General features: G+C 30.4%; 2 protein-coding genes and 2 pseudogenes across 3 annotated transcripts in view; 3 read left to right on the plus strand and 1 right to left on the minus strand.

The window, feature by feature from the left end:
* The window catches only part of LOC149889185 (uncharacterized), a 123,098-nt gene that overhangs the window by 74,893 nt on the left and 32,133 nt on the right, over positions 1-16,072 (minus strand). The gene's annotated exons all lie outside the window — the stretch shown is intronic.
* On the plus strand, positions 1,828-3,617 carry LOC149889192 (uncharacterized; annotated as a pseudogene).
* LOC149889193 (uncharacterized) lies at positions 4,017-5,764 on the plus strand. Its single transcript, XM_090086664.1, has 7 exons — positions 4,017-4,115; positions 4,254-4,325; positions 4,500-4,541; positions 4,676-4,753; positions 4,825-5,036; positions 5,263-5,422; positions 5,604-5,764. Exons 1-7 carry the CDS (start codon positions 4,064-4,066, stop codon positions 5,762-5,764), a joined length of 777 nt encoding a protein of 258 aa, XP_089942790.1. The 5' UTR covers positions 4,017-4,063.
* Positions 13,538-15,463, plus strand: LOC149889194 (uncharacterized; annotated as a pseudogene).

Below are 16,072 nucleotides of genomic sequence, written 5' to 3' on the forward strand. Positions count from 1 at the left end.
GCAAATTATCAACATTTAGAACATGTTATTTAGTATTTTTAAACTGTATTTTAACTGCTAAATTACGTTTTTACTTTATTTTGATCGTTTTTTTTAAAAGTAAAATACTGGGGGCCATGTGAAAATTCTACATAAGATCCGCCATGCATATTAACGTTCCTTGGTATCGGTCATAATTAACGTTCAGGCATGTTATTTAATAAATAAATTAGCGTAACAATAATAACTTATGTTTTATCAAAAAAACAAAAGTTTTACTAAAAATTTTATCGGGGTAATACTTATTACGGGCGGGGAAGAAATAATGTATCCCCCCGGAATGTTTATACTAGAATATACTTTCCGGTGGGAAAGTTTGTCCCGGTATATACTTTCCGGGGGGACAAAAATATGGGGGGGAACATTAGTCACGCGACACCGGCAGCCATATATCGATTTATTGCTGGCATACGGCAAAGGCCCAATGTATGCTAAGCTGTCGGAAATAATTTTATTCAACATATCGTATCGGCAATGTGTATGGTTTACGGGCGGCAAATCGTGTCGATTTAGTGATGGCATTTTGTATTGGCCCGGCATATGCAAGACTGACGGCAGAGAATCTGTTTTACTGCCATCAGTTGAATATATCGGGCCGATGCCTAACGCCAATAGTAAAACAGAATTTATAAACCAAAAGTACGGAAAACAGTATATTCCAGCATTTTATTTTTTTTACATAAACTAAATGGCTAATAGTGGAAAGTCTTATTCTACAAATAGAAGAAGAATTTTTGAAAAGGTTGCTACACATCTTACAAATATATTTGATAATTCACAAAATAATGATATTTTGAGTGAACAAATTGTAACAAAATGTACAACTGTTGCAGGTTGTCAAATCAATACCTGTGATACTAATCTGGATACCAATGATATATGTCTGCCTAATATTTCCTCAAACATTACTGGGTTACAAAGTTATACAAACACCGATTACAACTATGTTGATATTGCCGATTTTTCATCGCAATCAGACTTAGTCTTTCAAGTTCGGATAATGAAAGCAAAGAATTTTTTTTTGCAAGAGAAGATTGTCTATCATCGGATCTTGGTCAATGGGCATTAGATAACAATATTAATAGTTTAGCTTTAAAACGTCTTTTAAATATATTGCATCCTCTTCACCCCAATTTGCCAAAAGATCCTAGAACTTTACTACACACTAAACCAGTTAGTAACATTGTTTTGTGTTCTACTGGGGGCCAATATTATCATTTTGGCTTGAAAAACTCAATTCTTTATCAGATTAATACTGGAAATATTAAACTTACTGAACAACATACGCTTCTCCAAGTAAAAGTTCACATCGATGGACTATCTATATACAAAAGTTCAAACTTTCAATTCTGGCCAATATCAGGGATAATATGTGAATCAAAATGTAAATTACCATTTATCATTGGACTTTATGCAGGACCACATAAACCGCAAAATATTGACGAATACATGAATGATTTTGTGAATGAATTTTTACAACTTCAAAACATTGGATTTAATGTAAATGAAAAACATATAAATGTTATCATTCATTGTGTTCTATGTGATGCTCCTGCACGAGCCTTTGTTAAATGTATTAAAACACATAGTGGATATCATTCATGTTAAAGATGTAGCCAACGGGGTGTTTATGATTTTCATAAAATAATATTGCCAGAAAGTAATGCTCCATTAAGGACTGATGCGGTATTTAATGAACACATAGATGAAGATCATCATATAAGAGATGTTCCATCACCATTGCAAAAACTTAACCTAGGTTTAGTTAGTCAATTTCCTCTTGACTACATGCATCTGATTTGCCTTAGTGTTGTTCGAAGGTTGGTTTTGTTCGAAGGTTGGTTTTGTCCTTTCAGGTAATTTAAAATGTCGTTTGCCTGTTGCAACTGTTCAAAAGCTTTCAAGTGCATTAATTAGTTTGCAAATTTGTATACCTAATGAATTTGAGAGAAAGCCTCGTTCCTTAGATGAAATTAGGCGATGGAAAGCTACAGAGTTTAGACAATTTCTTATTTATACTGGACCTGTTGTATTAAAACAGTTTCTTGATCCTGCTGTCTATAATCATTTCATGTTACTTTCAGTTGCCATATTTTGTCTATGTCATCCAACTTTATGCAGGGAATATTGTGCATATGCTGATAGCTTGCTAAAATATTTTGTTAAACATTCTGAGTTGTTATATGGACGCCGGTTTCTTGTGTACAATGTGCATTCCTTAATTCATTTCGCCTCAGATGTTGAAAAGTATGGCTCATTGGACACAATTAGTTGTTTTCCTTTTGAAAATAGTTTACACAAGTTAAAGAAATTGGTACGTTCATCTCGTCTTCCTCTACAGCAAGTTATCAACAGACTCACAGAAAGAAATAATAGTTATACACAGCCAAATTGTAATGATTTTCCTATTTGTAAAAGACTACACTCCAATGGTCCTATTCCTGAAAAATACAATTTTGTTGAAGTTAAACAGTATATGGTGCTTCATACTAGCTCATTTAAGCTCTCTATCTCTAAGCCGTGCGATAGTTATATTAATATGAACAATATTTATGGAAAAGTTATGAATCTTATACAAGTAGATAAAAAGTTTTTTGTTGTCTTTAATGGTTTTTGTGACTTATCTTCCTTTTTTGAATATCCACTTCCTTCCAGCAGTATTGGAATTTACAAAGCTACTAAGTTATCAAACACTCTCAGTGTTGCTCCGCTTTCCAGTGTAAAAAAATGTATATGCCTACCAAGTGGTTGTAATTATATTCTTATACCTCTTTTACATAATTGAATAAAAAGCTTTGTATTTAGTTTTAGTATATAAACTACTAAGATTTGTATACTCCACATAAGTATACATTGTGCACATTCAATTTTGTTTACTTTTTTTTAAATAAATTTTTTATAGACTTTTTTTATATGTATTTAAAAAAAAACATATATGTATTTAAATATTACATTTGGATACAAATATGTTTTTTATATTTACCAATATGTAAATATTTTTTTAAATATTTGTATTCAATTTTATACAAGATTTAATGTTCGTTAAAATATATTAAAATGTTTAATAAAAAATAGGGAAAGATGAAGTAAATTAGGCAGAGATAAAACACTTGTCAACTAATGTACACTTGTGTACAATGGTACTTAAAATATTAGCCTATTCTTTTTATACGTATATATATAAAATGTTGCAGTATATTTTTATATTTACAATTTTATATTATATTTATATAAAGAATTAAATATACACAGTTTAAAGATGTCTTTATGGTCTGTTGTGTTTTTTCCTGACACAACCGAAGTTGAGGTGGTGCCTTCAACTTAGATTACTTCAGAAAAAGGCATTGTTTATTGTAAGTGGCCGTCTATATTAACATGTCGTAATCCCAGGGATGCTGTCAAGAAAAGGATAAATCCTGAGCAATCTTGGATGTTATACAATGTTATAATAAAATATCATACAGGTTACAAGTTTATAACATTGTAAAAAATATACAAATTTATAGAAATAATTTATGCTTTTTTATATCTAGATTCTTGTTATAATTTTATATAAAAAAATATTGAACAAATTTGCCAGTGATAATAATAAGTTGTATTTTAATTGTTTTTAGATGATTATTTATTAGCGTGTGAAAAATGCAAAAAAGGTGAGCGTGTGTCTGATCTTACAAGCTCTGGATTATCAGAATCAGAGAATCTTTCAACCAAAAAAAGGTACTTTTTTGTTATAGTGAACACATATCTTGGTTTTATATTAAAGTATGTTTTCCTGGTATTATAAATTGTAGTGCAAAAAACCAAATAATAAGATTTGTGTCATTTATTATAAATATATTATGCCTTTATGTCAATAATATATTTAAAGGCAAAACAACAAAATAAATAAAGGATAATTAATTATTATTACAGGAAAAGAACAATAAACTCTTTTAAATTTGAAAGCAGCAGTAGCAGTGAGGATAATGAGTATAGCAAGAATAACAAGATTAACATTAAAAAAAAGAAACTAACAAAACTTCCAATGCCAGAAGCTATAACTTTGCCTCAGGGATCAAATTCTAGATTTATCGAAGGTAAATTTATTTCAAACATTAGTATTTTATTTCCAATAAGTAATTTAAATAAACATTATATATATGAAATTTTAATGCATAAATAATGTTCCTCCACCTGCATTCTTATTACACAAAAAAAGCATATATGTCCTTTAGGTGTGACTCCATTGGAATCTTATGCTGACATCTCCCCTATACAGCAATGTAGCTCGAGTACTTCAAAATCAGGTTTTAATAATATATTATTTTTTATATAATTTAGTTTTTTCAAATTGATTAATCGACTGATTTAGCAATATCATGCCTAGGAGTGTTGCTACAGGTTGGGCCAGTAATAAGTTTTTTGGCATTATTCTTTGTATACTCTTTTGTCTAATGTTATTTTGTTTTCATATTATTTAGTTACTGAATCATTTAAAGAAGTTAAAGATATAATGGCATCAGGTATAGATGTTTAGTTTTAATTGATTTTTTATAATGTTGAGTTATGTAGATTTTTATATTATATATATAGAAATTATCAAAATTATATTCTAAATATTTTTTAATTTATATCTTGCTTTATTTGGAAAACTCAGCGACTTCAAACCAAAATTTACCAACACAGTGTGAAAATGTCAACAATGCTTTATCAAAAGGAAATCCGTATTTAAAAGGTACATTTATCTTTATGATTAAGTTACTTTTTGAACATTTTGTGGGTTAATTTCAAGTTTATGTTCTTTAGCTCTCTCACAAATTTTTGTAACGTTGGAGCAAATAAAAGCTCAAAATGATGTCATTATAAGCAATCAAATGCACCAATTTGCTAAACAAAATATGGAAAGTGGTAATGTAGCACTACCACTTCCTAATAATTTACAATTGCCCTTGGAGACTGTTGATCAGTTAATGCAGCTAGATGAGTTATGTAGCGATTGTGGTACTTACAGCAATTTGGTATGATTTAAAAGTTTAAGTTAATGTATATTTCAAAATACTCAATTTATAATCATATTATATAATTATTTTATATTTTAAAATTACTCTATGGTTAATAGGTTGACACACCCTAGATTCTCTCTTTTTTTTTATATTTTGTTAAAGAATCGTATTTCGGTAAAGAATTGACAATCAAAAATATGTGACAGTTTAATAAGCTTTGAATTCGGTTAATAAATTTTAGGTTAAAATACTTTCCAAAGTAGGCGGCAGTGATGAGGCTGACGTGACAAGACAAATTATGAAACGTCTCATTACAACAAAGCTTGCTTGTCTTGTCAATTGGAAAGGTGTTTGCGGAAAGAATGGTTTTGGAAAGTTGCGTTTAAAATCGGTTGTTGAAGGTATGTACTTTTCTTATTTAAATTGCCATGACTGAATCTGTTTTCATCGGTCAAAATTTATGTCATTCATGTAAAACCATTGTTTTTTTGCAAGTAATTAATATGAACAGAACTTGTTACATGGTACTTTACATTACATGTTACCCGAGTTTATATTTTGTTAATTTTGGCTTTCACTCAGATGCCGTCCGCCAAAGCCCATCTTCGAATAATGCAAAAGATGCATCTATCGATAAAAATATTCAAAACTGGCTTCGACAAGCTGTAGATAGAGATGGTGGCCGTCAACGACGATATGAAAAATTAAAAACTAAACAGACAACTAATGTTTTATTACCTTGAAAATGCTATATTGTTAAATTAATATTATTTAATTTTGTAATTCAAGTTTGTAAGTAAGTTAGTTTTATTAAATTTATTAATTTTATTTGTTAATTTTTTTTCTATATCATACTACTAAATTTCGCAAGAGTTAGTTTGATAAATTTTAAAACTAAAAAATTAAAAAGAATTTTTTTCTATCGGCCCAATGCAAGTTTTGTACCAGCGGAATATTCCAAACTGGCGTATGCCAGTTTGACCATCAGCCCAACGCATGTTTTAATATCGACGTAATACAAGTTTTACTATCGGCCTTCTGCAATGTTGCTATTGGCCCAATGCTAGTTTTACTGTCGGCCCAGCGCAAGTTTAGTGCTTTTTGCCGTTTCCGGACCGGCATTGGGCCGATAATCAAAACGATACAGAACCAATGCCGGTAGCCAGCACTGGGCCACTGTTTATGTCAGCGTTGGGCCAGCAGCGTTGGCCCAATGTTAAAATGTTACATGGGATATATATATATATATATATATATATATATATATATATATATATATATATATATATATATATATATATATATATATATATATATATATATATATATATATATATATATATATATATATATATATATATATATATATATATATATATATATATATATATATATATTATTAAGGTGGTGCTAGCCCAAATCTCAAAATTTTCAGATTATTTTTATTTTAAATTTGAAAAATAGAATTATTGTCGATTTCAAAAATGTATAGTTTTACTATGCTTATAAGTTGTTTAGTGGCAGAAAATCTTAATTTGTGAATATCATATCTAAAAGAAGCTCTAAGGAACTGCATAGTAACTATAAACAATGCTTACTTTTGGGCTAATTTTTAATATATTTCATCAAACAACTGGTTTTTATAATCTTTTGTACATATCTCCTTGGCTTTATATCAACTTTGCAAATTCGTAAACTTCATCATTAAGTTTAAAATGAACTGGATAGTGAGAATAAAGTGAATTTTATTAGCTTGTTTTGATTATGTTATTGAATTTATTTTTCATATTTTACTGCTATATTCTTAGATGGGGAATTAAAAAAGAAAAAAAATATGAAAGAGAAAGTGTTTTCATGAAAGCTAATATTAAGTATCAGAACAACAAAGTTTTTCACCTAAAAATGCTTCTGATTCAGATATGTTGAGTACAAGAACATATGTTCAACAAAGCACTTAATTTTATTCGCAGTGCAGCTAAAAACCCATAGAGATCTAACGATCTTAATTGTTTCATATTTATTAATTTTGGTATAACAAAAGATTTGTTTTAGGAGTTTTCTTGCTGTTCTGAATGTACCTCACCAGCTAAGATTACACAATATGTATGAGTAATAGACATGTTGGAAATGAATATTTATTGTTGTTGAGATATTGACATTAGCAGTAGACATTTTACGTTTAAATTAAAAATCATTATCAAAAATGCAGCCATTTTGATTCTGTAAAAGTTCAGATGGTGATTCTGGTCAAAACCCTTAATCAACACGTTGTTAATCTTTTTGCAAAATGTTAGCCTCAAACTCTGAATATTTCATGAGAAATCCTTGTTTGAAAATGTAGTCAAAATTGTATATATTTCGCTGACTCAGCATGTTTTACAGCATATTTATAGTTATCTATATATTTACTCTAAATAATTTTTTAATACACACAGTTTTTAACAAATTTAGCATCAAAAATAGATATATTTACTGTTTTAATTTAAATGGCTAGTACCACCTTAATAAAAGTTAATATAAGTTACCTTATCTAAGATTTTATCAGAAGAATGAGTGTTATTTTGAAGAAAAATGATATTCAGAAATTGATCGATTCAAAAAATGAACGAATTTCTTTTGAATTAAATGATAGAAAAAGTTACGTTTAGCGTAATTTTAAATTACTGTTTGTAGACCGGTCAACAATCATCGTTTGTGACGTGCTCGCGTTGCACAACGGTTATATTATGGAAGGCACGAGATGGCACAAATGGCTTATAGGCCCATATGGGTTTTTGCATGAATAGAACTCCATCAGTTAAAATAACTATTTTAACTGATGGAGTTTCATCTTCATTAATTAGTTCGAAAAAAGTTCCGGCACCGTTTAAATCAGAAGTTGTTGATGCAATTACATCCATGTGTGCTTAAGATATAAGACCTTTTCTATACTTAAACGTGAGGGTTTTAAAAATTTTGTTAGAAAGTTGATTGATGTTGGGGCAAATTATCGAAAGACAGATGTAAAAGAAATATTAGCATGTGCAACTACCAAAGCCCGCCATTTAAATGGTATTGTAAAAAGAAAAACAATTATTAACTACCATTTAACAGAAACATCACTTTTTGGTGTCACAACTGATCTATGGACGCATGAAAAAAGCTCAAACAGTTACATTGCAGTAACAGTTCAGTTTCTGACTCATTTGAAAATTGAAACATATCTGTTAGCCACTCGCATACTGGATGAAAGGCATACTGCTGACAGGGTCGTTCTGGCTTGAAAAATCGGCTCAGGAAATTTTGTCACGGCGACCCACTTAATTGTATGTTGCATAAATTATATATATATATATATATATATATATATATATATATATATATATATATATATATATATATATATATATATAAAGAGAGAGAGAGGGGCGCCGAGAGCCTTCACGCCGCCCATGACAGCAACTGTGATTAACGCCCTTATTTTTTTAAATTTACCTATATTATATTAGTAAAGGACTTTTTATTTTTAGGCGCATTATTTTTTATAATTATTTAAAGTAAAAAATAAAAATTTAAACTTCCCAGCCTAAATATTGATAAAAATAGATATTTCTAAAACATTGCTGTAAGTTGGAGTCTAGAAATAGTAGAAATAATCGCTGTTCAATATTGACTAGTACAGCAATTTTTTCATCGTTTGACTAGTTGATGCCAAGACATTAATTATTGCATCGTTATTAATTCTCGGTAGAAGGTCTTTTTCACAAGATATCTGCATGAATAACTCTAAAGTTGATTGGCTCATCAAATTTCCTAATTTTTTCAAAATATAATTCAATTTCGAAAATGACCTTTCACAAGCAACTTGTGATGAGGATGTCAACACAAACTTGTAAGCCAGAAACAAATTTGAATACGCAGGACTATGCAAGTTAAACTTCTGGAGAACAAAGTAACAACAAACAATACATTTTTTGCAAGATTTGCATTTATTTCTGTGGCTGTCACTGTTTTCCACTTCTGGGATTGTAAAGACAGTTTCAGATTCTTCGGATTTATATTGTTGCATGTTGTCCGAGACAGAGTCAGATACTTCCGTTTCAAATATGAAATTTAAGAGTTATTTCGAAACTTTCCCATTTCCTTGCAAAGTCCGATAATTCCGTTTGAAGCTGATTACACTTTTGTTACACTGGCATTAAACTCTCTGAGCAACCCACTCAGATGCTGCAATGCGCCACTAGGCATTTTTTTCAAAATTTCTGCAAATTTTCTTGGATCTAAACAAGATAAACCAGCTTATAGACTACCATGCTCTGAGTCTTTTTCCCAGTGCACTGTTCGCAAGTTCTGAAAATTGTGTAGCTGCTTGAAATATGGAATCAAAATTTCTATCTCCTTTGGTTAATTCATTAATACTGTCTTGAAACATATTATAGGCTCGTAGCATGTCCATTCCAATTGTTTGCAAATATTCAGATAATGTTGTTGTGTGCTCAAATACTTTTACAAACAATTGTGCCGTCAAAATAAATTCAAAACTTGTCAATGAATCTAAAAGAGCTTTTGCTCTGTAACGGACGTCATTATTGAATTTGATTGATGTAGAAATATCATGAAACGTTTGTAATATGTCAATGTACAAAAAATCAATAACTTGTGTTTCTTGATCAGAGGTTTTGATGAAGAAATTTCCGAATATCTTAGTTAGAGCTCTTTCATACCCTTGTGAGTAATCACAGATAAACGGTTATATGTCTACATAATATCTGGAATTTCTAAAGCTTCTTTTAATCTATAAATATCTACTCTTTGGAATCGAAACTCTGACCACGCTTCAGCATTATCTAGCTTATCTAATTCAAAATGTTTGTAATTTCAATATGGGTAATCATTTTTAGATCTATTAATATCGTATAATAAATCAAATTCTACGTCTTCAATAATATTTCCATCTTATGCTATAAAAAGAGCGTCTCTCGTAACTGCCTAACATGTCATCTTTATATTACATGTAAAATTTTATGAAAATTTTCTTGTAAGTTCGTTTTAATTGTTTATAGCACAGATATTTTTTGGAAATAATTTTAACTTAAAAAATAAGTTATGAATAATTAATGACTTAAAACGCTCTTGTTGAAGTTTTTACGTGCTTAACGTTTTTTAAACTTGCAGTGGTAGTACACTTGCTAACACTTGTACTAACACCGCCTAAAGATAACGCGCGCATGCTTAAACTCACTATTAATATAATAATACTTTCGATCAGCTCAAGATGGCCGCTAAAATTTATATAATTAGCCGCCAGATACCCTTTAATTAGATGTAATTAGAGGCCAGAAAAAAAGTTATTATATTTCTAGTTAAATTTTAATTTACATTTTATTTGGAAAATAAAATGTAGCCTAAACTAAAAACATAATATAATTTATGCCAACAGGCCCACCGGGAATCTCCCGGTATCTCGGCGGCCCAGTCCAAGCCTGACTGCTGATATTATTAAAGAGGCAGTAAATGGAATCTTCAAAGAATTTAATGCTTGGCGACCAGAAGACATTTATGCTATAGATAATGCTAGTAACATGAAAGCAGCATTTAAAGAATATATATGGTTAGGCTGTTCAAGTCACAACCTTAATCTCGTTTTGTCCCATGGGTTGACTAAAATAATTCCGATAATAATTTCTGCTTACCAGGGGAAATCAGTAACATGAATGAAATTTCTAAAGAAATTGTAATAATTGCCAAAAGAACCAAAATTAATACTCAATTAGCAATTACAGTCAAGCAATATGTAGTAACTCGGTGGAATAGTGTTCTGCACATGCCAAAATCAATAACATTAAATTTTGCACAACTACATAATTTATGTAATGAGCCAGGCTTCAATATAAAATTATTGTTATTGCTGGCTGATTTAAGGTAATTATCAGGTAAAAAAAAGTAGCGATTTTTGTGAAAAAATTTGTTTTTTGGTTTATTAGCCAACTTTGTGTGAAATATAATTGGCTTTTTAACAATATATAACATGATATGGTTTAAAAATAAAAAAATGTAAAAGAACTGTTTGAGTTGATAAGAGTTAAAAAAATTAATTAGTGTTGCGCATAGCAACCAATTGTTTTCATAGATATACTACTGTGATCAAAAAGTAAGGTGAATTTTTAATTTAAACTTCCCGCCTTATTCGAATCGTCCAATCTTTTTTATTTTTAAGTTGGTAGGAATGTCATTAACATTTGCGCCAAATTACATGTCAAACTCATAATTATTTTTTTTTTTGTTTACGCTTGTTTCTGAAGTACCAAAAGTGCATTCGGCGATTTTCACAATGTCTAATTTTGTTGAGCAAAGAAGTGCTATTAAATTTTGTTTGCGGAATGATATTTCTGCTGCTGAAACGTATCAAATGTTGCAAAAGGCCTTCGGTGAAGAGACTATGTCTCAAAAAAATGTTTACAAGTGGTACAAAGACTTCAAAGAAGGCCGAGAACGTGTTGATGACTTGGAACGCTCCGGACGACCATCGACTTCGATTGATGATCGCCACATCAACAAAATCAAAGAATTGATGCTTGCAAATTGTCGGTTAACCATTCGAGACCTTGTTGACATGGTTGGAATATCATTTGGGTTGGTGCAAGCGATTTTGAAGGATCATTTGGGCCTCAGAAGACTCAAATCACGTTTGGTGCCGAAATTTCTCAATTTCTTTGAAAAAGAGCGTCGCCTTAAAACGTGTGAAGCAATGCTTTCTGACTATCAAGACGTCTACAAACAAATTATTACTGGCGATGAGACTTGGGTCTACGCATACGACCCTGAAACAACCGACCAATTGAGTGAATACCGTGAAAAAGGCGAGCCGAGACCGAAGCAACCACGTAAAAGTCGCTCAAAAATCAAGGTCATGTTGACTGTTTTCTTTGATTATTGTGGTGTCGTGCACTACGAATTCCTTCCAACTGGCCAAACTGTCAACAAGGAATATTATTTAAGCGTTATGCGACGTTTGCGTGAAGCTATTCGCAAAAAGAGACCGGAATTATGGGCCAATAACTCTTGGATTTTGCACTACGATAATGCGCCTTCGCACACAGCACTGGTTCTTCGTGAGTTTTTCGCCAAAAACTCTACCCATGTGGCTCCACAACCACCGTATTCGCCGGACTTAGCACCGTGTGACTTCTGGCTGTTACCAAAGCTCAAGAGACCACTTCGGGGAAATCGTTTTGAGTCCATTGAAGAGATCCAACGTGAATCGGCACGCGCATTGAAGGCTATCCCTACCGAGGACTTTTCGGCATGCTTCGAAGACTAGAAAAAACGTTGGCAAAAGTGCATTGGGGCCGGGGGGGATTATTTTGAGGGGGACGATACAGATTTGGAAGAATAAATAAAGATTTTTCATTTTATAAAAAAATTCACCTTACTTTTTGATCACAGTAGTATTAACCTAAAAACTAGATTTAAATATTTTCTTCGGTCTATATCATTAACTAAACTTTTGAACCAGAGTTGTAAAGCTAAGTGATATGTTTTGATGTTATTTGTTATGCAGGGAGAAGGTAGTTTAAAATTGTTAAAAAAAAAGTTTTATGGCAAAGAATAAAAAGTTAACCGAATATTTCAAGGTAATAGATATACTAAGAAAGCTTTTTTGCAACAGCCTGAAAAAGATAAAAACATTGATGGATTATATATATTTCCGTGTGCAAGTTAAACAAAGTTAAACATTTCCATAGATAAAGCTGATCAACCATCAACTAAACACGACGACTTTTTCATAATTTCTCAATATTTACCCAGTGGACACACGACGTTATTTCAACGTTGATAAACAGTCGGTTTTTAGTCGCGACGTCATACAACCAAAAATCAACATTTTATCAAGGTTGAAAATTCGTTTAAACGATAGTTTAGTTTTTTAGAACTAAATACGCATGCGTGACTTTACTAGTTATTTGGTGTGCTTTTTATGAGATTTTGAATTTAATTAATTTAAACAAAAAAAATCGCATTGTTTAACTTGTGATGCAGTCAGTAAGATAAATATTAAATCAATCTTTCTTGATGACTTAATATTTCATCAGTGTGGATTATATGTTGAATTTGCTTGAACTACTTTTAGAGTTTGTTTGTACTAGGTAAATGTATTAAAAAATTTGTTTAATGAACTTAAATAAATTTTTTTCATTAAATACTATATATGTTAGTATTTTTGACTATACTAATTGCATTTTATGATATAAATATAAAATATGTATTTTTTATACAATTATATTTATTTATACATATATGTATATACATATACATATATATATATATATATATATATATATATATATATATATAGAGAGAGAGAGAGAGAGAGAGAGAGAGAGAGAGAGAGAGAGAGAGAGAGAGAGAGAGAGCATTACCCAGAAAAATCTTTTATTCACGCTTTTGCGATATTGGAATTTTTATTGTTAATGTTCCCCAAAATATTAGGATTTTTTATTGATATTTTCGTTTTACTACTTACGTTGTTTGGGGAGATGGCTACTCGGTTAAAGCGATGGAGACGGAATAATATTTTGGCTGACAAGCTTCTAAATAGTGAAAATATTGATTTTGATTGCTCAGTTTCATTAAATAAAGATGTTTGTAGTAGCAGCAGCAACTGTGAGGCTACTGCAATAGTAGATTATGAATTTAATTCAGACTCTATATTACAGGATGAAGATGATAATGTTGAACTCAACATTACCAACAGTTAAAGTTCTAATTTGAGCAGTTTTATATTACAGGATGAAGATGTTAATGTTGAACTCAACATTACTAACAATTTAAGCTCAGTGCTTCCTTCCTGGGCAACACGTAATAGATGTTTAAGAGATTGTGTTAATGAACTTCTTTTGATATTAAAAGGTAACGGACATAATGATCTTCCTCTTGATGCACGGACACTAATGCAAACTCCTCGATCAGTTAATTGTTACTCTAAGTGTGGGAGAAGTTATGTTTATTTAGGAATTTAATGTGGTATTAAGCGAAAACTTCAGAAAAATCCTCATGATTCTAATATGATTTAGCTTCTAGTTAATATTGATGGTTTACCACTCTTTAAATCCACAGGTACAATTATAATGCCTATTCTTTGCAGTTTTAGGAAGTCAGAAGTTTTTATTGTTTCTCTATTTTGCGGACAGTCAAAACCAAATTCAGTAGAAGGTTTTTTGAATGACTTTTTAATTGAATATAAAGACCTGCGCACTAATTGTTTGATCTTTAATGGTATAATTTATACATTATCCATTAAGCTTTTTATTTGTGATGCTCCTGCTAGGGCATTTGTAAAATGTATTAAATAACACATAGGTTAGTTTAGTTGTGAGCGTTGTACAATTAAAGGCTCATATGATGGATGGGTAGTCTTTCATGTTGTGGAGTGTCCTCTGCGAACAGATGTTGACTTTGCTGCAATGTTATATGAAAAGCATCAGTTGAAACGAACACCGTTATTAGATTATAACATATTGTGTGTGAAGAGTTTTTCTTTAGACTACATGCATCTTGTCTGCCTTGGAGTAATAAAAAGGATGTTTAAGTTTTTAATTGGGGATGGGCCTCGTGCTTGTAGACTTTCACGTTTGCAAATAAGTGAAATTGTAAATCGTTTGTCAATTTTAAATGGGAAAATGCCTTCAGAATTTTTAAGACAGCCAAGAACGGTGATTGAATGGAAAAGATGGAAAGCCACTGAATGTTGACAGTTTCTACTGTATACTGGTTGTGTTGTGTTAAAAAATATAGTTAATGAGGGTGTTTATACACACTTCCTTAAATTATCAGTTGCATTTAATATCTTACTAGATTCAAATGCAAGCAACAGAACTCCTCAAATGCTTGACTTTGCACGAAAACTTCTTTTTGATTATGTTTCTTCTGCTATACAATATTTTGGACCAACTTTCTCCACTTACGTGCACAACTTGTTTCACATTGTTGACGATGCAGAAAATTTTGATTGTTCTCTTGATGATATTTCAGCATTTCAATTTGAAAACTACATGCAAGTGATCAAAAAATTTGTTAAAAATGCTCATAATCCGTTAGCCCAAATTGTAAAACGCAGTGAAGAGCCGGAAAATTGTGGTTCAGTATATTCGATCAAGTCTATGAAGACTGTTTGCTCTATTCGAGATAAAGACTGTTGGTTTTTACTAATTAATGGAAAGTTTTGTCGTATCAAATCTTTGTATGAAAATGGTTGTGATTGTGATGTTTTGAGAAATAATGAGTTATGAAGCCTTTTTACCAATCCGTGTGATTCCACGAGTTTGAATATTGTTCGCGTTAAAAAAAACTATTTGTCTGACAATTGTGTAATAAATAAAGCAAATTTTTCCTGGAAAGTTGTATGCATGTCATATAAAAATGGATTTGTGCTTGCTCCTTTAGTCCATGATATTGTTTGGTAGAAAATTAACGTATCAAATTTTGCTCAGTTTTTATTTTATATATATATATATATATATATATATATATATATATATATATATATATATATATAACTCGATATAATGTATTGGTAAATGATAGAAATGCATAAAAATAAAGTAATTAAAAAGTTGTCTTGATTTTTAATCTTTAAGTTTAATTAATAAAGCATTTTATGATTTCTAAATAAATAAAAAATTACTAAATAGTTATAACTTAACCCTTTGTGGACTGACGGGACTTATTTGTCCCACTGCATTAACTCCTGTCTTTCTCTTAAACCAGTTCTTTTTTTGCTGTAAAAACATTTTGTAAGTTTTCAATTGGTTTTTAGTGATGTTTAAAAATTACATTTAATTGTTTGTCATCAATTATTTTTTAATTTAGATGTGATCTCTAATGATGGTTTTTAATGAAATCAAGCGTATTTATTTTGTAAAAGCAAACCTCTTATATTTAACTTTACATACTTTTATTTGTATTGGGAATTTTTTTAGAGCATCTTTAATGTGTAACTAAATATTTGAAGTTTAGTTTAAGTGTTTAAAAGTTTTTCATACATTACTTTTTTATAAAAAGTTAAGTGGGAC

The sequence above is a fragment of the Hydra viridissima genome, unplaced genomic scaffold, assembly GCF_058129835.1.
Source record: "Hydra viridissima isolate aposymbiotic clone 2 unplaced genomic scaffold, HvirCarnegie_v1 scaffold_5, whole genome shotgun sequence".
Lineage (NCBI taxonomy): Eukaryota > Metazoa > Cnidaria > Hydrozoa > Anthoathecata > Hydridae > Hydra > Hydra viridissima.

What these genes read in the sequence shown, in the direction of transcription:
- LOC149889193 (XM_090086664.1), top strand. Translation starts at nt 4,064, where the DNA reads ATGCCAGAAGCTATAACTTTGCCTCAGGGATCAAATTCTAGATTTATC. An exon ending in TAAAGATATAATGGCATCAG is followed by an intron (nt 4,542 to 4,675) that starts GTATAGATGTTT and finishes TGGAAAACTCAG; the next exon opens with CGACTTCAAACCAAAATTTA. An exon ending in TTTAAAATCGGTTGTTGAAG is followed by an intron (nt 5,423 to 5,603) that starts GTATGTACTTTT and finishes GCTTTCACTCAG; the next exon opens with ATGCCGTCCGCCAAAGCCCA.